This window comes from Palaemon carinicauda, chromosome 44 (assembly GCF_036898095.1).
Source record: "Palaemon carinicauda isolate YSFRI2023 chromosome 44, ASM3689809v2, whole genome shotgun sequence".
In the NCBI taxonomy this organism is placed as follows: Eukaryota; Metazoa; Arthropoda; class Malacostraca; order Decapoda; family Palaemonidae; genus Palaemon; species Palaemon carinicauda.
The window spans coordinates 32855295-32877063 of NC_090768.1; the positions used below are offsets into that span (position 1 = coordinate 32855295).

General features: G+C 35.8%; 2 protein-coding genes across 2 annotated transcripts in view; one reads left to right on the top strand and one right to left on the bottom strand.

Annotated features, from left to right (window-relative positions):
• The window catches only part of LOC137634545 (uncharacterized), a 469969-nt gene that overhangs the window by 331105 nt on the left and 117095 nt on the right, over window positions 1-21769 (top strand). The window lies entirely within an intron of this gene.
• LOC137634572 (glutamate receptor ionotropic, delta-2-like) overlaps window positions 14246-21769 on the bottom strand; it is a 42194-nt gene continuing 34670 nt past the window's right edge. Inside the window, exons 12-16 of the mRNA XM_068367036.1 lie at window positions 21721-21769; window positions 21421-21538; window positions 19617-19767; window positions 14850-14964; window positions 14246-14619 (exon numbers count right to left, since the gene is read on the bottom strand). The exon at window positions 21721-21769 is cut by the window's right edge and continues 42 nt beyond it. Of these exons, the coding sequence (XP_068223137.1) occupies window positions 14506-14619; window positions 14850-14964; window positions 19617-19767; window positions 21421-21538; window positions 21721-21769 (547 nt within the window). The 3' untranslated portion in view covers window positions 14246-14505. The remainder of the gene's footprint in view (window positions 14620-14849; window positions 14965-19616; window positions 19768-21420; window positions 21539-21720) is intronic.

Consider the following 21769-nt stretch of genomic DNA (forward strand, 5'->3'; position numbering starts at 1 on the left):
CAGCATGGTTGCCGTCGTCGTCTTTAGGTTCCTTTGCAGCAAAATTCTCATATAAGCTCAAAGCCTTTGTTTGGATGGTGTTCGTATCCAAGGCTATGTTCTTCTTCCGGCAGTCGGCAATCCACACAGCTAAAGCACCTTCCATGCGTACGATCGTTTTATTACGCGTTGTAACGACTCGCTTCGCTGATCTGCTAAAGGTGATTGCAGCCGTCTTTCTAATGTTCGCCTCGTCCTTCTCGATATAGCGAACAGTAGATTCGTTGATGCCAAAATGGCGGCCGGCGGCCGCGTAACTTCTACCATCTTTTAACATGTCGAGAAGCGTAACCTTCTCAGCTATCGTCATCATCCTTCGGTGGCGTTTAGGCTCACTACCAGCCTTAAGAGAAGCAGAACGCTTGGGAGCCATTACAGTAGGATTTACAGTAACAAAAAGTTCAACTTAAAAAAGTCGCACACAGCACAGATTCACAAACTTAAGAACGTCTACTCAGCGATACGCGGTAACAGAGAGTGGACGATCCAGATCCAGCCCCGCGAGAACTTAGATGCTGCGGGTAGGAGATGATGGCAAAACACCAATCACAGGCTAGATAACAAAACTTGAGTTCTGATTCGTCATCTATCAGCGCTTGAACCAATCACAACCCGTCTTACAGTACTATGATGGGTAGGTTACCAACTCATAGAAGATGCCCCGCGCATACCGAACGTACGTAGATTAAGTAAATACCGTAATAATAATAAATAATGATAATAATACAGTACAGTACTGTAATAATAATAATAATGATAATAACAATAATAATTTTATTAACAACAACAACAATAATAATAATAATAACAATAATAATAATACAGCTTTACGTACGCTATTTTACGCCTCTCTCTCTCTCTCTCTCTCTCTCTCTCTCTCTCTCTCTCTCTCTCTCTCTCTCTCTCTCGTACGCTTATTCGAAATGTGATTTTTGCAACAAAGAATATTATTGGATGCAGTACTACGTACGTATACATACAAAAGATTCATGGAAAAGAAGAACATCCATTACATTTGTAGTACAGTAGTAGCCAACAGCAGCCTTACACCATTCTAATATGGTATGACTGCATCTGATTTGCGTTTCATGTTCGATTTAATTTTACTACGTACTGTATACAGTACTGAATTATCGTATGATCACATTCTCTTTTCGTGTTTTATTTCTTTCTGTGCTGAATTATATATCATATGTAATGCAATGAACAATCAGTAAGAACAGATATTACTAATTACAGTATTAATGGAATTACAGGTAACAAAATATCGCATTTGGTTGTCTTCAGATTTCGCGGTATTTTCGAATTTTCCGGAAAATCCGCGATATGTATATATATATGGGTTATGGGAAAACCCCGCGAAGTGGTGAATCCGCGATTGTCGAACCGCGAAGTAGCGAGGGTTCACTGTATTCACAGAAACTCTTGTAATTTTTAATTTTTATATTCAGGCAAATTTGGCATAATTTAATTCCATCCAGCTATCGTAGGTGAATGGTGAATCATGAACTTTACCATGGAGACTACAATAGGTAATATTATAGTTTCAGTGGGAAAACAACAAAAATAAACTAAAAAATCAAATTTTCTGATAAAAAAAAATTGCGATTTCTTTGAAAATTACCTTTATTTCTATCGCAAATACACAGCGAGATATACCCTAATATATAATCTGACAATGGGGGGCCCACCCAGTGGGAACTGGGGAATTTGAGTGGGGAAAATTTACTGGGGAATTTATAGATAATGGTAAAACTAACTTTCCTTCTCTATACATTATTCTCCGAGACACATAATAAAAGCATGAATAATTACTAAAAATATTCGCTTGTTAGTTGATAAACTATGATTTGCACGTTCCGCTCGTGTACATACCTTGTTTGGCAAGATCTCTGATCATTTGCTCCTGTTAGTGTGTAATAAAACAGAAAGCACATAAATGGGATCTTTTTTTTCCATTAGAAAATGTTGACCATACAGGAACTATATTGTTACCAGAAAAAACTTTACTAACAAAGAAATGGAGTTACATATAGTAAAATAACCGTTTTCTTAAAACTTACCTTTATTTACGTCAGAAATAAATACTTCATAGGATTTACCCTAATATATCTTATGGTAATGGGGGCCACAAAGTGGGAACTGTGGGTTTTACCTGGGGAATTGATAAATAATGGTAAAACTAAACTTTTCTTCTCCATACTGTACATTATACTCTGGGACGTATAATAAATAGACAAAAAAATAGCCAAGTTTCACTTACTTCTCGTGCTGCGAATAATTCTTTTAAAAGCTCATTGTTATCCCTCAAAGGTTAAAGTATCCCAAGTGCAATTCTGGGAAGAATTTGCGATTTACTTTTAGTTTGTGACCCGATCTCAGAATTCTCCTTGATAATCTGCGCATGAGCAAACATTACCGTTTGCCAGTGCATACGAGGTTGATGTTTTAGTTTCCTGTAGTGTTGGCGTGCGCAGCTCAACATTACCGCTTGCCAGTACATACGAGCTTGATGTTTTATTTTCATGTGAGCGAAGCGAGCTAATGGCGGAAAAGAACCATTATACAATGTCAAGGAGAATTCTGAGACCGGGGGATCGTTCAGACCGTCACACCGGCTAGGTCTGTGACCTGGGAACTACTAGGTTAGGTTAGGTTAAATGGGTTTGTGAAGTTTTAAATTATCACGTTTTGCTCTGTTTTCGCACGCAAAATTTCTGATCCCACTTGTGTCCCTCGGGGAGGGAGAGGTTCAAGAAGGTAAAACAGCTTATTTGCAGTGGAAATAAAGGTCAAATTCGTTGAGAGCACACTGTTTACTGAAGGGAAAGCCGTTTTCCTTTTAAAATGTTGTCCCGTGTTCTATAAATTTACAGTTTTTTTTTTCTTAGTTCTTGTTGCAAAACACTTGTAAGTAAACTGAATAATGAAATCCCTGCAAAACACTTGTAAGTAAACTGAATAATGAAATCCCTACATTGAAGAGCAGTAATCACAATGTACGATTTATGAAGGAATTCCCATGCAAACCACGTTGAAACCAACTCAATAAAAAAAACAAGGTACCTTATTTTCATCATTGAGGTCATGTTTACGCTGCCTGTGTCAAGAAATGGGCCTCTCCTTAGCAGCAGCTGATGAAGACACCTGACATCACAGAACAGAATGCATTGGTGCCGTGCCGTTTATTTAGTTTGGGTTCGTCACAAAGAGTAAATTTTTCTTTACATTTAAGGAAAATCCACCAGAACTTGAATAAAATTCTACAGGAGCGGTTTCATCCTTAATCATGTTGAAAAATTCCATCAAAATTAAAATTTTGCTCATGAATTTCGAGAGAAATTCCACAACAATCATCTTGCACGAGTGACGAATATAACAGATGTACTAAACTGTAGAGTGTAGACTTATAATATTGATTCGTAAATCCCGGGAAAGGTCTCCGTGCGTAAAATAAAAAAAAAAAAATGCTCAAATTTTGACAATTGAAATCAAGGACACCTTAGCAAGAGAGGTAGTTAAACGATATAGGGTCAGGCATAGGACAACTATTGAAAAACAAAAAAAAATTATAATAATGAATAAATATGGGACATCCCCTTACGCAAGAGGCGTCTGGTGGCCTTGGTTCTGAACAGCCTCACATACCCTATGATGCTAGGCCTAGGTTATAAATCTCGAATTCGTCAATTTGTGAAAATCAAGTTTTGATAATGTAAGGTAACTGAGCCTATCATGACAATATTGTATGTCTGATTTTTTTTTCTTTTTTACTCTGATCACCAAGTAGTCCTCCATTTACAACTTTATCTCGACATAGGGAAATTAATTTACCACCTATTTGCCAATCAAATAGTTTAAGGAGGCATGCACTTTAAGGAGACATGCACTTTATTAGATTACATTAAGTTGAGAAACAGTGTTAAGTTCTGGAAATTTTACAAGTAGGCCTATTCAACATTCAGTTTTGTTGATAATTTGACTTAACAGTTCAATTATTCCAGTTTATAAAGAAAACAGAATTCCTGAAATTTTACGAGTAGGCCTATTCAGCAATCGGTTTTGTTGATGGTTTTGAGTTTTTAACAGTTCAATGATTCCAGTTTATAAAGAAACCAGAATTCCTGAAATTTTACAAGTAGGCCTATTCAACAATCAGTTTTGTTGATGGTTTTGACTTTTTAACAGTTCAATGATTCCAGTTTATAAAGAAAACAGAATTCCTGAAATTATACAAGTAGGACTATTCAACTATCAGTTTTGTTGATAGTTTTGACTTAACAGTTCAATGATTCCACTTTTTACAGAAAAACAGAATTCCTGAAATTTTACAAGTAGGCCTATTCAACTATCAGTTTTGTTGATAGTTTTGACTTAACAGTTCAATGATTCCATTTTTATAAAGAAAAACAGAATTCCTGAAATTTTACAAGTAGGCCTATTCAACAATCAGTTTTGTTGATGGTTTTGAGTTTTTAACAGTTCAATTATTCCAGTTAATAAAGAAAAAGACAAGAAGCAGCTTTTAATTTCATACCTGACAAAATTAAATTCTAAGTGTAAAATTATTCTACTGATAAGACCACATCTTTACAGATGTGGTCTTAGCCATTGTTTTAATAACGTTTATAACAAAAACATATAAAAAGGAAAATCAGGTATATACATAGCCTATATTATTATTATTATTATTACTTGCTAAGCTACAATCCTAGTTGGAAAAGCTGGATGTTATAAGCCCAAGGGCTCCAACAGGGAAAATAGCTCAGTAAGGAAAGGAAACAAGGGAAAATAAAATATTCCAAGAAGAGCAACAATATTAAAATAAACATCACTTTATAAACTATAAAAAAACTTACAAAACAAGAGGAAGAGAAATAAGATATAATTTAGAACAGTGTGAAGAGTAAACCCTCAAGCAAGAGAACTCTAACCCAAGACAATGGAAGACCATGGTACAGAGGCTATGGCACTACCCAAGATTGGAGAACAATGGTTTCCTTTTGGAGTGTCCTTTTCCTAGAAGAGCTGCTTATAGCTAAAGAGTCTCTTCTATCCTTACAAAGAGGAAAGTGGCCACTGGATAATTACAGTGCAGTAAGAAGAGTTGTTTTGTAATCTTAGCGTTGTCAGGTGTATGAGGACAGAGGAGAATATGTAAAGAATAGGCCAGACTATTGTGTGTGTGTGTGTAGGCAAAAGGAAACTGAACCGTAACCAGAGAGAAGGATGCAATGTAGTACTGTCTGGGCAGTCAAAAGACTCCACAACTCTCTAGTGGTAGTATCTCAACGGGTGGCCAACCTACTATGTACTAAGTATTCGTTTTGGGCTTCTGAATTTGCTCCTTTTTTTTATAGGAAGGAAAAGAGAACAAGAGAAAAGCGATAGTTCGGAGGCAGAAATTAAATACCATGTTCGAAGTAGAGTAGGCCGAGTGGACAAAATAAAAAGGCTAACAACTGCAATGGATGTTCCTCTTACAAAATTAACAGCAAAAAGTACCACAGAAACGGGTAAAAAATCAGATAAGACCAAGATACGAAATATAACAGGTTGGAACATACAGTAAAAGGTAAGGTAATAGGCTGATCATGCAATTTTTAGATACAGAAGGAAAATCAGTGAGACCGTAGAAACCCTATCAAGATTGAGAAATATTTAAGACAGTCGCCGTTTGCACAGAGAAAAGTGGTGCGCTATAAATCCGATGAAACTAAAAACATCTAGTAGCAGATTTTAATAAAAAGGAAGATTTAAATGATTTACTGACTAACAAGAGAACACATAGCAGGTAATTTGCTAAATGTGTAAAGATTTCATTCGAGGGGAATGGGATGCCAGAGAAAATAGAAGTTGGAAGCAGAATACTGAAGTCAGGCCGTTTATACCATAGGTCATTCGGTGTTTCAAAAGTCAGAGGTTTGGTCACCATCAAGACGAATGTAAATCGAAAATTAATCAATGTGTAAAAGGCGGGGAGGCCATATAGGCAAATAGTGCAGTAAAGACCTAAACAGGGACCAAACCCTGGATAGGTACGGTGGGTCGTTTGCGACCCCGAGCGTCAAAAAAAAACAGGTTTTTCTCACGTGACTCACCCCTGTGACTGAATTTGTGGGTGATCGACCTGCAGGAGGTGTCTCCCCTACACGCTCTAGTAGTGTCCAGATGTGCATTGCTGTAGCTGTACTCCTTCCCCGATTTCTGAGACGCGTCGGGGTCGTTCGCGTCCGAGTTTACCCTTCTGAGGTAGTTTGCATAATTATCAAAGTTATTACGTATTATGAAATTGTCGTAGAATGGTGCAACTTGTATAGGTTATCAGTTGTGGAAAGTCTTGGTGGATTGTTTGGCTACCATGTGCATGTTTTTTTTTTTAGTTAAAATGTCGTTCATCACCACGAGGACCATTTTACCGCGAGTGCCCCTTTTTCATTTTTTTTCATTTTTTTGCAAAGTCATTTTTCCGTAAGATATTGCCAAATAGTGTCGTAAAACTTTTGCTTGTTTAGTGTTGGAAAGTGTGTCTAGATGATCTGGCTACCCATGCATGACTTTGTTTTTGTCAGATACGACGTAGTTATTGGTATATTGGGTATTTAACTGCGGTTACCAATTTCTGTTTTTTTTTCAATATTTGTAAAAATTACTACGTAGTAAGGAATTGCCGTATATTATTCATTTTTTTTTCATGTTTATGTGTTAGAAAGTGTGCCTTGATGGTTGGGCTAACACGTGCATGTCTTTTTTTTTATCTGAGATGTCGTATATTAGAATGTCGGGCATTTTACCGCGAGTGTCCCTTTTTAATTTTTTTTCATTTTTTTGCCAAGTAATTTTTCCGTAAGATATTGCGAAATAGTGTCGTAAAACTTTTGCTTTTTTAATGTTGGAAAGTGTGTCTAGATGATCTGGCTACCCATGCGTGATTTTGTTTTTGTCAGATACGACGTAGTTATTGGTATATTGGGTATTTAACTGCGGTTGCCAATTTCTGTTTTTTTTTCAATATTTGTAAAAATTTACTACGTAGTAAGGAATTGCCGTATATTATTGATTTTTTTTTCATGTTTATGTGTTAGAAAGTGTGCCTTGATGGTTGGGCTAACACGTGCATGTCTTTTTTTTTTTATCTGAGATGCCGTATATTAGAATGTTGGGCATTTTTCCGCGAGTGCCCCTTTTTATTTGTTTTGCATTTTTTTGCTTAGTCATGTTACCGTAAGGAATTGGCAAGTAGTGTCGCAAAACTTATATTTTTATAGTGTTGGAAAGTGTTTCTAGATGATCTGGCTACCCATGCCTATTTTTTTTTTAGCCAGATATGGCGTATATATAAGTATGTGTTCGATTTTCCTGTGATTGCCATTTTTTCGTTTTTTCCCATTTCTTTCAAAATTACTACGTACTAAGGAACTATCACAGAGTAATATTTCATTTATATGTTTATTTGTCGGAAAATATGCCTTGATGGTTTGCCTAGCACGTGGCTGAAATTTTTTTTTTTTCTGAAATGCCGTATATTAGAATGGCCATTTTTCCACGAGTGCCCCTTTTTATTTGTTTTGCATTTTTTTGCTTAGTCATGTTACCGTAAGGAATTGGCAAGTAGTGTCGCAAAACTTATATTTTTATAGTGTTGGAAAGTGTTTCTAGATGATCTGGCTACCCATGCCTATCTTTTTTTTAGCCAGATATGGCGTATATATAGGTATGTGTTCGATTTTCCGGTGATTGCCATTTTTTCGTTTTTTCCCAATTCTTTCAAAATTACTACGTACTAAGGAACTATCACAGAGTAATGATTCCTCTAGATGTTTATTTGTCGGAAAATTTTGTTTACTTTTTTTTTGATTGAATATCATCAAATTTTTTTAGCTAAAATATTGTTTTACATTTTTTTTTTTTCGATTTTATTTCCCTTCAAAAAAAATTTTTTGGGTCAGAATTTTAATTTTATAGTCGTAAAATAATCGACAATTATCCAGCAACCCACCATACAATTTTTATGCATATCCAATAATAATTAGATTAGTAAATAACACCTTGAAATTGACATACCCTTCCTACATTTCAAGTGGCAGATTAGGGAGTCTGAGTCAGTGTGGTTGGCGGCCATTTTGTGGACATATCCGAAGCGTAAGCTGCCCTATCTATATATATTCTTGTTCCCTATAGAATTTGTGATATTTTGGTATATTTTTACCTGCATAAATATCATATTATATATTAAATATATGTATTTTTTTACGAAATTTCCATGTACTCAAAAAATTACCTTTAGATATGGCCCCTGATATAAATGTAATTTACAAAATAATGAAGATTTTTTTACATATTTCTATTTTAGGATAACATATGTTTATTCCCTAAAAAAATTAGCCACTTCCTATTTCATTTGGGTACCCAAAAAAATTCATGAAATTTGGACAATTTTTTTTGGCCAAAAAAAGTTACCCTTTTTTTCTCATTTCAGATCTTCACCTCCATGGGTCTGACTTCATCCAAAATACATCAAGATGTGTCCTAAACATTCAAAAATCAATTCCTAAAAGGATTTGTGTATATATGTATAAACTTTTTTTTTATGAATTTTTATGTCAGGTCTTTTTTTTTTCTACTTAATTTTTTAAAATATTTATAATAAATAGTTTTTCTGCAGATGAGTAGTATTTATCTTTACAGTTGTTTTAAGCATTCATTGAAGTTTTTTTTGGCAAAAGAAAAAAGGAGGTTACTGCAAAAACTGATTTTTCAAGAATTTTTTTTGGCGTCGGGGTCGTTCGCGTCCGAGTATACCCTTAAAGGGGTGTCCGAGGACCGTACCTATCCAGGGTTAAAGTACACAAATTGCTCGTGGATGCATGTCGCTAGTTATAGGGGTTGTGAAGTAGCTAGAAAAGCACAAAGAATACGGATAGAACAAAACCATTGGAAAATGTACCTTATGACCAAGCTAGAGTCTAATATAATCAGTGGAAGAGGGAAAATGTGAGGGGTAATGAAAATTGTGATCAGGTAAGTAATAAAACGGTAGAATTAGGGACGAAGGGTGACATGTTTAAGTTCAAAGCTTAGTACTATACAAATAAGAGACGGAACCTTCAAGAGAAATTATGCTGAAATTATGAAAATGGCTAAATGAAAAACTACTGGTAAAAGCTGTCAAAATGAAGAGGAGGAAACTGAACACAGTTCTAAAACTGAAATAAAAATAGACTCCAAAGATGTAGTAAAATTGTGCAGATTCATCTGTGATGTACAAAAAATTTTAGTCAATAAGGAAACTTCCGAGTCATTCAATATTAATGGATGAAAATGTTAAAAGAGAAGTGCTGGTAACATTTGGTATAACTGTTGATGATGGGGAATTGGAAAGTCTTAGGAAGGATTTAAGCGTAAGGGAAAAGCCTTTAGCAAGTAAAAATGGATATTAATATCCCAAAATTATCTGTAATCCAATGGAATGTGAGGACTTAAATACTGATGTTGTACAGTGTCAAACCACATGTGTGCTGTGTATGTGAAACGTTTTAGAAAGGTCAACGGGTAAGAGTTCTAAGGAAAGAGAGTAGGTCGAAGAATAGGGCGGGGGGAGGGGGGGGCATGTAATGATCCTTATCAGACGTGACGTTTATTATGTAGTGGGTCAAGGTCAAACTTGAGAGGTAATTTAGATATGATAAATGTGTTTAACCCTAGTGACAGGGCGACTTAAAGAACTTGCTTACTACATACAGAAAATGGGGAGAAATTTTATAGATGCTCATCACTCCTTGTGGCAACCTGATATTGCCGAAAATAAAATAACAGCGGGAAACAGGATAGTGGAAGTATTTAATGAAAAAGACGATTTTAGTACTAATTATGCCACCGGGACTACCTACAAGACTCCATCCTATTACTGGGAATTTTTCAACAAGAGATTTATGCTTCGGTTCATCCACAATAGCGAATTATTTTAATATAAAAGAGCTAGCTGACGGGGGTAGCAATCACACACCAATTTGAACATTTAGTGATTTGGATACTGAACAAACTGGGTTTTGGAAAAGAAAGAGGTGGGCGTTGGAAGATGTTAACTGGCAAAAGTGGAATAATGATATTGGCGCAATAGAAATGGCAAATACATTGGAACTGGATGGTGAAATACAGGATTTCAGCAAAAGAATGATCAATTCCAGTGAAAAGAATATCAGGCAAACTAATGAGAAGGTAAGTATTAAATATAACAAGCCTTGGTGAAACGAGAAATGCAGTTAAGGCAGTGGCAGAGAGACAACGAACGAGAAAGCGTTTCACCAAACACCTAACCTCTTGTAATAAAATAGACATTCGCAAAAAAGAAGCAGTTGCAAAGAAATTTAAGTAATAAAAAGTGTTTCTTGGGGGTAATTACACAGGTAAAATGGATATGAATACACATCAGAAAGAATTTTGGAACACTTAATAGGATTAAGGGAATTCCAGTTAGAGATCACCATCCACTAACTAAATGGGGAAACATTGACTTTCGATCCGATAGAAAAAGGCTGAACAAGTGTGTCAGTTGTCTTAAGAGTCAGATAGGGAAATGATTGAATGGGTTAAAATATCAAAACACGATAATGAATTTCAGGATTACAACAAATTCTCAATGGCCGAGCTAGAAGAGTGCATCAAAGAGTTGCCAAATGAAAATGCAACAGAGTTGGACAAAATTCACAACAAATTCATCAAGAATATGTCAAAGGGGGAAACGCCTTTATTAATAAAAGCTGGAGAGTTACAAGTTACCCTAAGAGGTGGAAAATTATGATTTGTCTGGTCCTAAAACCTGGACAACCCGAGGAACTACCAGAATCGCACAAACCAATCTCATTGTTATCTTGCTTTGGCAAACTAATGGAAAGAATGGTTCATAAACGCCTATATTGGGTGTTGGAAAATAAACTATTAGGAAAAAAACAGAGTGGATTCAGAAAAACTAGAGTACAACAGATCAGTTAGGCTAGAGCACGCGATAAGAGTTTCATTAATAAATCGTAAGGTAAGAGCACTTTTTTCTTTGATTTACAAAGTGCCTTCGATACAATAAACCATACAGCTTTGATGTATAAACTCCCACGAATGGCCAGAGGGAGACTGTTAGCATGACACGAGTGTTTTTTGAAAGATAGGAATTCCTTATGTGGTAAATGTAGAAAAATATTCCAACCCTAGAAAAATTAGGTCAGGGGTTCCTCAAGGCTCAGTCCTACACTATTCAACATCATGACGAGTGACGTACCAAACGTAGAACCAGTTAAAAGTTCAGAATTTGCAGATCACACTTGCTTCTATGTAACGGCTTATACAACTGAGATAGCTTGTCTGGAAATTCAGGATGATTGAAAGATTTTGCGAATGAAAATACGGGCAAGATGAAGATAGTGTAATTTACAAACAAGAAAATAGACATCTTATCAAAATTGACAATATAATTGAATGTGTATATACAGTATACCCCATCCTCCCTACGAGGAGCAGGATGGTTAGAAAGTAGGACACATTTCGCCTAACCAAGCATCATGACATCATATCCTGCAAAAAGAATGCAGGTTCATCAACCGTCTGCCAGCAGACAGAAACCTAGCCTATCCCATGTGAATCTATTCTCAAGTGCTGAGAGATGGTAGGAATCAACACCCCCACCTCTATCAGGTCCGAGAGTATTGACATCCCGGGATTTTAAACTAGTCAGCATGATGACTAAGAGCTTCCTTCACATAAGGACGAGTCTCCTATCAATGGATGAGGGTTTGTTTTCGTGTAGGAACAAATCACAAATCTTTAAAAGTAATTTGTATTTTTCCTAACTGTATAAAACCGAGGCTTGGGTTTCATATCCTGGAGCGAAAGGCCTATAGGTGAAGGTCAAAGGGGCTACTGGATGGAAGGCGCCCCGTCGCTTAAGTTACTGAGACCTCGTTATGAATTTTGACAGCAGAGTTCCAGCTAAGCTGAACACATACGTCTATTAAAGAACTCGGGATTAAATAGTTAGGAAAATTACAAATTACTTTAAAAATTTATTTTGGTAAGATATTCTGTAAGTAATTGCGGTATTTTTTTACCTCTTATTTTTAAGTCATCTCTAATTTATCACAAAGACGACAACTTTTTGCAACTTAAGTAATTTTACAGATAGATTACTAGATTTTGTCTCGAATGCAAGTAAATTTTTTCTATCCAGTTTTGCCAGCGTTAATAAAACAAAATATCTGGATACAGGTTCCATTTAGTTTGGCGACTATTTCCATTTTAAAATATCCAATTGAACAATAGTATAACCTTGCACATGAATAGTTAAATTTCTGTGACAAGAATTGAAGATGAATTTACTTGAAATTATCCCATTAGCAGTTTTTTTAAAAAAATTCAGTCTTCATCTTAATCGAATTTTAGTTTCTGTTATCCCCTTTTTCAAATGAAACAATATGCAATGCTGTGGGTGGAAATAGGAAAATTTTGAAAATAACAGCGTCTCTGTTTAACAAAAAAAGAAAAATAGAAAAATTTTAATTTATTCTTTACGATGTTTTGCTCGAACATTTTCCACATGTATTTTCCATTTCAATCAACCTCATCAAACAATACATTTTAAATTGTTCATTACTCACACTTGAACAAACACCTATTTAAGTTTTATTGGAACTATTTATTGACATATCGCACAAATACACAATTAACCGCTTGGTCTCCGAACACAATTTATTTTAACAGAGGAACATTCCCCGTTTTTTGCCCAACAACATAAGGCTCTTCCAAAGTTCCGCCTTCGTATGCTTTACAAGCAATGCTAGATATTAATGGTAAAGACCGGCCTAACCTAATCCACATATCGGCAATGAGAAGCATACTTACCTTGTTGATGGTTTTTTTTTTCAAGTGTTTCGCAGACACTGCATGTTAACCGTCGATATTTGAAAAACATCACACGCACAGTAAATACGTTCCCGCGAAGTGAACCTTGCGGCTGCTTATACTAGAATGAACTAGTTTCACTGAACGATTGCTGAAGTCTGATGTTGCCTAAGCCTTAGACAATATCAGACTCCAGTCCTTAGACTCTAAGGACTGGAATGTCCTCTAAACCGTTGGTTATCGCAAAACTTGATACTTAATCGTTTCTCTCTTTATTCACTGATTTTAGAAAATTATTATACTATTTTGAATAAATACTTTAATAGTAAATTCTTTGTTTTTCATTTATATCAGTTTATAACCAAATTATTTACTTTACTACTTCCCGCGATCTCGAGGAGTGTTCAATTTTAAGTGAAACGAAACAATAATTCGATCACGGGTCCAGTTTAATGCCAATAAAGAATTATTTATTCCTAACCCTATGGCTATAATCATCTAAATCCTAACACTTTGAAATACTTATGTTGTTGTTGTTGTTTTTTTTTCAGAAATTCTCAATCACCAGATGAGACAGTAGTGGGACCTAGTAATCTTATAAACTTACTTTTACTCTTTACTTTTAGGAGTTTATTTCTCGCCCTCCACCAGACACTAAAAGTCTGTTCAGGCGGGCCTTGGTGTGTGAAGATAATTTCTTTCCAGTTAATATTTTGTTCTGTATCTTTTCAGTTATTCGCTAGCATTTGTATTCAGGCTTAATAGTTTTCAGATAACTACTATAACACTTTCCAATGGTTAACCTAAAGATACTTCTCAATAGAACGGACTTTCAGTCAGTAATCCTAAGAAACTAAAATCCCAATTGAGTGCCTATAGGCTAGTAATGTACAGTATATACACTGAAATTTTTATATGAAATACATACAGAGGCTGACATTTTATGTTTATACAATACTTTGCACATGTGTATATCTTCTTTTGAGATGCACAGCAGTGTTACATTTGTATTTAATTTCACGAATTATAAGTATTATTATTAGTATTAGCAGTGATAATGCAATCATACCAACGAAACTGGCTTTAATATGGGAGGCAAGTAGACATATCCCGATTCTGTATGAGTCACATAGGCTACATTGCCAACTCTTAAAACTAAGGTTCTATTATACTGTATTGTATTGTATATTTATATGGGAATGACAATGATTGACCCCAGATTTGATGACAGTAGGCCTTAACTTGGTGTTTCACACCAATTGACAATTGTTATTGCATACAAAAATATTTGGAGTTACATTACATCTTGAAAACTAAGATTATTATTATTATTATTATTACCAGACAGTGGAGTCGTGTTTACTCCCAGAGGAGTACCTTGAAGGATCTATTCTCCAATAGAGGTGAAAAGGGGATTAGGATAAAGTTAAAGTTGGAGTTAAATACGAAGAGAAAAAAACTCTAAAAAGTCAAAAGCAAACGAGTCTCTTCGAAGAACCTTCAGCACAGTTTGCATGATAGCCTACTGTTCCAGGGCTCAGGGACTCCAAGGCAAAAGCCCCTAGTGTGAGGACACAGTTATATACTACTGGAAAAGCCTGGCATCATCACTTTAGGCCACAAAGATTCAAAGACGAAGGCGGCCGTTCCTAGAGCAAGTCCTATCCCCAGCACATATAGACTTCCTTGCATCTGGTGGTAGGAAATAATACATTTATAATTTAGAAGGAAAACTGAAAATTAAATATTACCAAACCAATCATAGAACAAAATTGTGTGCATATAATAATGATGATTATGAAAATCATGGAAATAATTATATTATCATCGTCATTATTATTATTATTATTATCATTATTATTATTATTATTATTATTATTATTATTATTATTATTATTATTATTATTATTGTATAACCTCACCTGGTTAAGTGTCATCGGTTGTGGGTCGTTAGAGCTAACCTCTGCTTTGCAAGGCAGAGCATAGTACTTATTTCTGAAATAGTCAATGATCCCAAAGAACCTCAGCCATTTAATCCTGTAAAACATATAAACAAAGATCATTAAATGACATATTCATTTGAATTACTATCAACGTAAATGTATGGCCCCTTCACTGTCAAAGTCTCTCCCAGCCTCTGTAGAGATAATCAATTGTGCCTCAGTGGACAGAAGCCGCAAATTATGTAAAGTAGATAGTGGCTTGAGTAGAAGGTTTCATTTTCGATAGACAAAAGCATGCTCCTATCAATGTCCTTCTAAAACACTTAATACTAACAGGTTGACAATTTTTTAACCACCTCCACATAAACACTAGATGTGGAGCCAAGGTTAAGCCCTGTCCACACGATCGAGCATGTCCGACGGGCAAACAGTGATACCAGACCACAATAGTTAGTAAGAATGAGGGTTAATGACTTCAGAAGCGGGAAAACCACATACAGGAATCTGGCATCATACAGTGTTGCCAGATCCCTGCCTTTAGTTTTCCCCGCTTCTAACGTCATCAACCCTCATTTTCACTAACTATTGTGGCCTAGTATCACTGTTTGCCCGTCGGGCATGCTCGATCGTGTGGACAGGGCTTTATTTTCTCAGCCCCTTTTCCAAAATATCGAGATTTTTTCAGCATAGCCTACATAATCAACCACTGCGAATCGTTTTTAAAGCCTTGGGATCGGTTTCCTTAGTTGTACCTTCTAAGGACTGGGAGAAAATCAAGATCAATAGGTAGTAAGTTGGTCAAATCATTAGCCACCCGTTGAGACCCAACTATTAGATAGTGATAGGAAAACTAGCTATGCAATCATTTATTTGGCTTATACAATACACTCATATACTATCATGCACTTAGTTTACGTTTGTGTTCATACCTATTTTCTTTACGCTCTAAATAATAGGCAAACGTTATTTTGACAGCTTCAGCTTCTTTTATTTTTTGAATTCGGTTTCAGAATCCACAATGAAATCCCATTAAGCTGATTTTGCTCAACAATTCTATTCATATTTTCCCTATTTACTTCCATGGATAAAGCGAGTCTCTTACCAATCTTTTTCCACAGATCATTCTGCCTTGCATTTCTTATTATGTAACTCGCTTATTCTCTTTCCTACAATTATCCATTATATTTACTCTCAAATGCTTTCATAGATCGTTCATTTCAATTATTCTAACGTTCATATTAATCTTTATTGCTCCATATTTAATTATTTACAAATACGTTTAAAAACTTACTTTAACTCACATATACCCTCAGGTTACTTCCATTGCAAACATTTCCAAACTCCTCTACTAGTTTTCGCAGCTCCTCTTGTTATCCCTAATTAGTATAGTATCATCTGAAAAATGTCTACAAATGTGCACTCTATATACAAATAATTTTTCACCCTACAGTTCAATGCATATTGTACACCTAAAGTCATTTCTTCGATTTCTCATTTACTATTTTTTATGTTGTTGAACAGCCATAGAGTTAAGTGACTCGCTTTCGCTTTTGAAACAGTCACTTTCTCAACTATATATAATTGAATATGCTTAACTTCGTAACGTATGTTTTCATTATTTCTTAACTACTTCTCTAATATGCCGTGCATTCAAAACATTCTCCACATTATCTCTCTTTAGTAAATGATGAAGTATTTCTAGGTCCATAAATGCTACACATAGCTTTTTCCATTTACTTGAACACCTATTATATGATCGTATCAGGGAAATTATAGAGTAATTTGTCGACCACATAGTTCATGAGGAAAATCAATATGATAAATAGATGAGTTTATGTAAAGCAAAAAACGACGAATTATACAAAGAAAAACTGCCATAATATCATAGTAAAAGGGTAATTAGACAACAGGAGTGAATGTCGTGTAGAAAACCTATTGCAAACCTATTAATGATCTGTTCCAAGTCCTGAGAGATGAACTTTGTTGTGCATGCAACGGCGAAAATGATGGAGACAAGATTCAATGTTATTTCGTTAATATAATGATATGAATGCATGTTTGGCTGATATAATGGGCGGAAAGTTTTGGATTAATAAAATAAGTTCGTGTGAAGGAGCGACATTCGTCTGCTCAGTAATGACTGTGCAAGCTAAAATCAGTTATAAAATTATATTCTATGTATACAAAAAATAAGAAATACAACAGAGAATTGTGCATGATTTTAAAACAGAAGGTAATTTGTTATAGGAGCAAATAAAACCAAAGAAAACACATAAACACGAACTGTACCACATTGCCTATATTGAATTATTACACTCCTGAATGGTGTAACAAATATTTGACATTCTACGACCAGTTATTCTTATTTGCTTATATCATATTTCATGATGAATGGTCCCGTATCGATTTTCTTATTCTAATGGCGTGAAAGTCAGTGTACAAAATGAGAAGACCTTGTTAGGGATTCAGAAAGGTCTAGTTTAAGATGTCCCTGACTATACTCTATTTTTTTTTCATGAGGCGCATTTGCACAGACTCGCAGCGGTGCCGTTTTAGCTTGGAAAAAGTTTCCTGCTACCTGATTGGTTAGAATGATCTTGTCCAACCAATCAGGTAGCAGGAAACTTTTTCCGAGCTAGAAGGGCACCCCTGCGAGTCGGCGCAAATCTGTTTCACTAATAAGAATTGACTATAGTTGAATTTTGAAAAGAATAAGCAATAAAATTGCATTTCATAATAATTTTAAAATGAACAGATGCTGATGATTAGGCTACTTAGTGTACTGTATCTAAGACTTGAACCCATGGTTAAGGGGCCAGACAATCAAATTTGTGAAAAAAAGTAGCATTGCAAACCTTGAAGGTCGAAATAGTGCAGCACTGTATCTTAACATTAATCTTCAGTACAGATTAAAAAAAAAGCAGCCTATTGAGCAAGAAGCTGTAAGTTCCTTCTTTTAATTCTTTCATTCTACCTTGTTTTGAGTATTGTTCTCCTGTCTGGTCTTCAGCTGCTGCTTCTCATCTTAATTTGTTGGACAGAAACTTACGGTCTAGTAAATTTCTTATTCCTGATCTAGATATTAATCTCTGGCACCGTCGTTCAATTATTTCATTAGGCATGTTCCATTATATTTTTCATAACTGACCATCCTTTACATTCAGATCTCCCTGGACAATTCTATCCTGTTCGCAATACTAGGCAAGCAGTTAATTCTAATAGCCAGGCCTTCTCCATCATGAGACTCAATACTACACAGTATTCTAGAAGTTTTATTCCAGCTGTGACCAAGTTGTGGAATGTTCTTCCTAATCGGGTAGTTGAAACAGTAGAACTTCAAAAGTTCAAAGTTGGAGCAAATGTTTTTATGTTGACCAGGCTGACATGAGTCTTTTTATAGTTTATATATGACATATCTGTTTTTGACGTTGTTAATAGTTTATATCTGACATATCTATTTTGACGTTGTTACTGTTTTTAGAATGATTTATTGCTAATTTGTTCTCATCATTTATTTATTTCCTTATCTCCTTTCCTCACTGGGCTATTTTTCCCTATTGGAGCCCTTGGGCTTATAGCATCTTGCTTTCCCAACTAGGGTTGTAGCTTGGCTAGTAAAAATAATAATAATAATAGTAAAAACGGTAATGTCTATGACAGAGGTCAAGTAAAAGATTACTATAAATGTCAGGAACTTGAGCACAAGAATGTCAAACGGACATGATTTGTTTGACTACTGATTATGGGTATCTAAACTAAACTCAAGCACGGTCTTTTCAATACAGACTCGTTTGGAAACTAAGCATCGAATAACGCAGGCCGCCATTAAAGCAAGAATCTAATATAAAGTACTGGTTGTGGTTTGGTTCTATTGCACTAAACAGCATGATATCTAAACATCTTCTTTGTCTGCATCTTTTCGCACTTTTATGTGGGGTCGATGTTTCTGGCCAGTGTTCTCCATCTACCTCTGTCCCTCACTTCATCACCGGTTAATCTCACAATTTCCAATGGCCATATTAGTTTTGGTTAATTTTTTCATGGCCGGATGCCTTTCCTGCCGCCAACCTTCCCCATTTACCCGGGCTTGGGATCAGCACCAAGTTGAGGCTGGCTTGCCCCCGTCAATGGCTGGGTTATCTAAGAGACCTCCAATTGTAACAAATTTTGAAAGTAATTACTCACAGATGCATTGGCAAATGTATTCATGAATACAGCCTAGAAGATCTAAAGTGATTAGAAAGCGTACATACTTATGGGCTCAAAACTGGGCCATTCTAAATGTTGCTTCGAAAAAAAACGAGAAAAGGAGTTATACGAGAAAAAAAAACAAGAAAAAAAAACAAGACATGTAGCCTACTGTAATGTACACACAAAGGAAAGTGCATAAGAATCATAGTGCCAAAAGAAAGAAGGAAAAAATGTACGTCTGATACACCAACGGAGAAATAAACCTGATTTATGACATAAAAATGATGATTGCTAAATGATAGAAATAGTCAGTAATAATTTCATAATTTAACTTTTTTTTTCTTATTTCATAAATAGTCAATATTTTGAGCTTATTTCTATCTGGGCAGCAGTGCAAGAATTCCTGCCTTGAATGTTATTTACTATATTACTTGGATTCTGCATTTATCAGCAAGCGAGAATGAATGAGAGAGAGAGAGAGAGAGAGAGAGAGAGAGAGAGAGAGAGAGAGAGAGAGAGAGAGAGAGAGAGAGAGAGAGAGAGAGAGCCACTCACGTGTCGTCAAAAGGATGCAAGAAGGGACTATTCTGTGAGAAAGCAAAGACGTCCATGTCAGTACGCAGGGGAATTTTCCCCTTGTAGAAGCGACATCTTTCGCCTCTCTTTTCAAACTGCTTTGCTCGACCGATGGCTGAACTGTAGCTATCTGTAGAGACAGATTAAATTGGTTAGATATTAATATTAACAGAATAGAACTTGTATTTACTTCATCTAAAATTTTGTGAGAATATAAAGCAAATTGTAATTTCAACTGAAATTTTATTTTACACATATGTATGGCACTCCATCGGAGAGATTAGAGTACTTCTCAAAGAATACTATCAGTTGGCAATATCATAATTTCTTTACCTAACTATGAAATTAAATTTTGTTAACATTACCCACTCAAATAATTTGAATATAAACCCATCGGAGAAATTGTCAAAATGTGATTGACATTAACTTGAATCTGATAAAACGTTGTATGGAAATTTTATAAAACTTACTTTTTACAAAAAAAAAAAAAAAAAAAAATGGCAAAATTTTGCAGCATTGCCAGAGAAATCGAGAATATAAATTAGGGTCGTAAGACCGTTCCCCTGTAGACGGGATAACCAGTTGCTAAGAACATTCGGTGCCGTTATAGTATGTGGCCTACCTTTTTGGATCTGTTATAGTATGTGGCCTACCCGGTTTGAATGTGTCCTACCTAAGCCGGTTTGAATGTGTCCTACCTTAGAGAAGCTAACTTAAAAAACCCACCTAACCTATGCTAAAAGCCGTGTCCTTACCTACGAGTACGACGGGAGAAGCTAACTTAAAAAACCCACCTAACCTATGCTAAAAGCCGTGTCCTTACCTACGAGTACGACGGGAGAAGCTAACTTAAAAAACCCACCTAACCTATGCTAAAAGCCGTGTCCTTACCTACGAGTACGACGGGAGAAGCTAACTTAAAAAACCCACCTAACCTATGCTAAAAGCCGTGTCCTTACCTACGAGTACGACGGGAGAAGCTAACTTAAAAAACCCACCTAACCTATGCTAAAAGCCGTGTCCTTACCTACGAGTACGACGGGAGAAGCTAACTTAAAAAACCCACCTAACCTATGCTAAAAGCCGTGTCCTTACCCGGGGGGGGGGGGGGGGGGCGCAGCCCCCCGGACCCCCCCCCCTTACACAACATTAACATTAACTACATAGTTAAATACTGAAATCCATGTGTACTTACATGATCAATATTCGTAATAACAGTATGTAGGCCGCATACTATATCAGAGACAAAATTCCGTAGGCCACACTCGAAAGGTAGGCCACATACTATAACGGCACCGAACATTCTTATCCCAAATTCTAAATATTCTTGTTCAGATTTCATCCCCATTCCAGTTTTGTGGTAGATTATTCTTTATCAATGGGAGATTCAAACATGCAAAATCTCCATCTGAACTCCCCACGATGTCTACCCAGTCTCTGAAAATTCTGCCAAGAGGTGTTGCCTATATTTTTCATTTTGTGTTTCTGACATCATAACGTTAAAAACCACTACGGCGATCTCATGTTAACCGAGAAAACACTCTTGTTCACCGAACCACCTTTGTTTAAATCTTCTTATGTAGGCTAGGCTACACAAAGCATACTCGTTACATCATCTCTTTCAGTTTTATAATATAATGCTTACTTGTAATTTTATGGCGATGCCTGTTCCCACCAAGCCTATAAAATTCTTAAGCGACTTCTTATTTTTTTTTTCCAAAATTACTAACTTTATCCTAAACAGGCTCTTGCTCATTAGCAGCCCATTCACTGGGTGACTTACCTGCCAGACCATAGGTACCATCGGCTACCTTCTCGAAAAATTCCCTCGAAGAAATGTGACTTTCAGAAAAGAGACCAACCCTGTCACGCACTGGATGCAGAATTCCATATTCTGCCAACTGGAGAAATTAGAAATGAGAATGTATATTCAGATCGACGCTTTGACAAGTTAATAGGCATATAGCCGTATGTGTAGGGTAAATCCTAATTAAATAATATCAGAACGAAGCTAATCGTATAAAGAATGGCATTCAAAAGAACGAGACAATCATTACCAAGGAAAAATAGTTCTAGAACCCACCACTAGAGTTTCGACGAATTGTGTTCGTTCTCTAAGAGCTGGGCGGGTC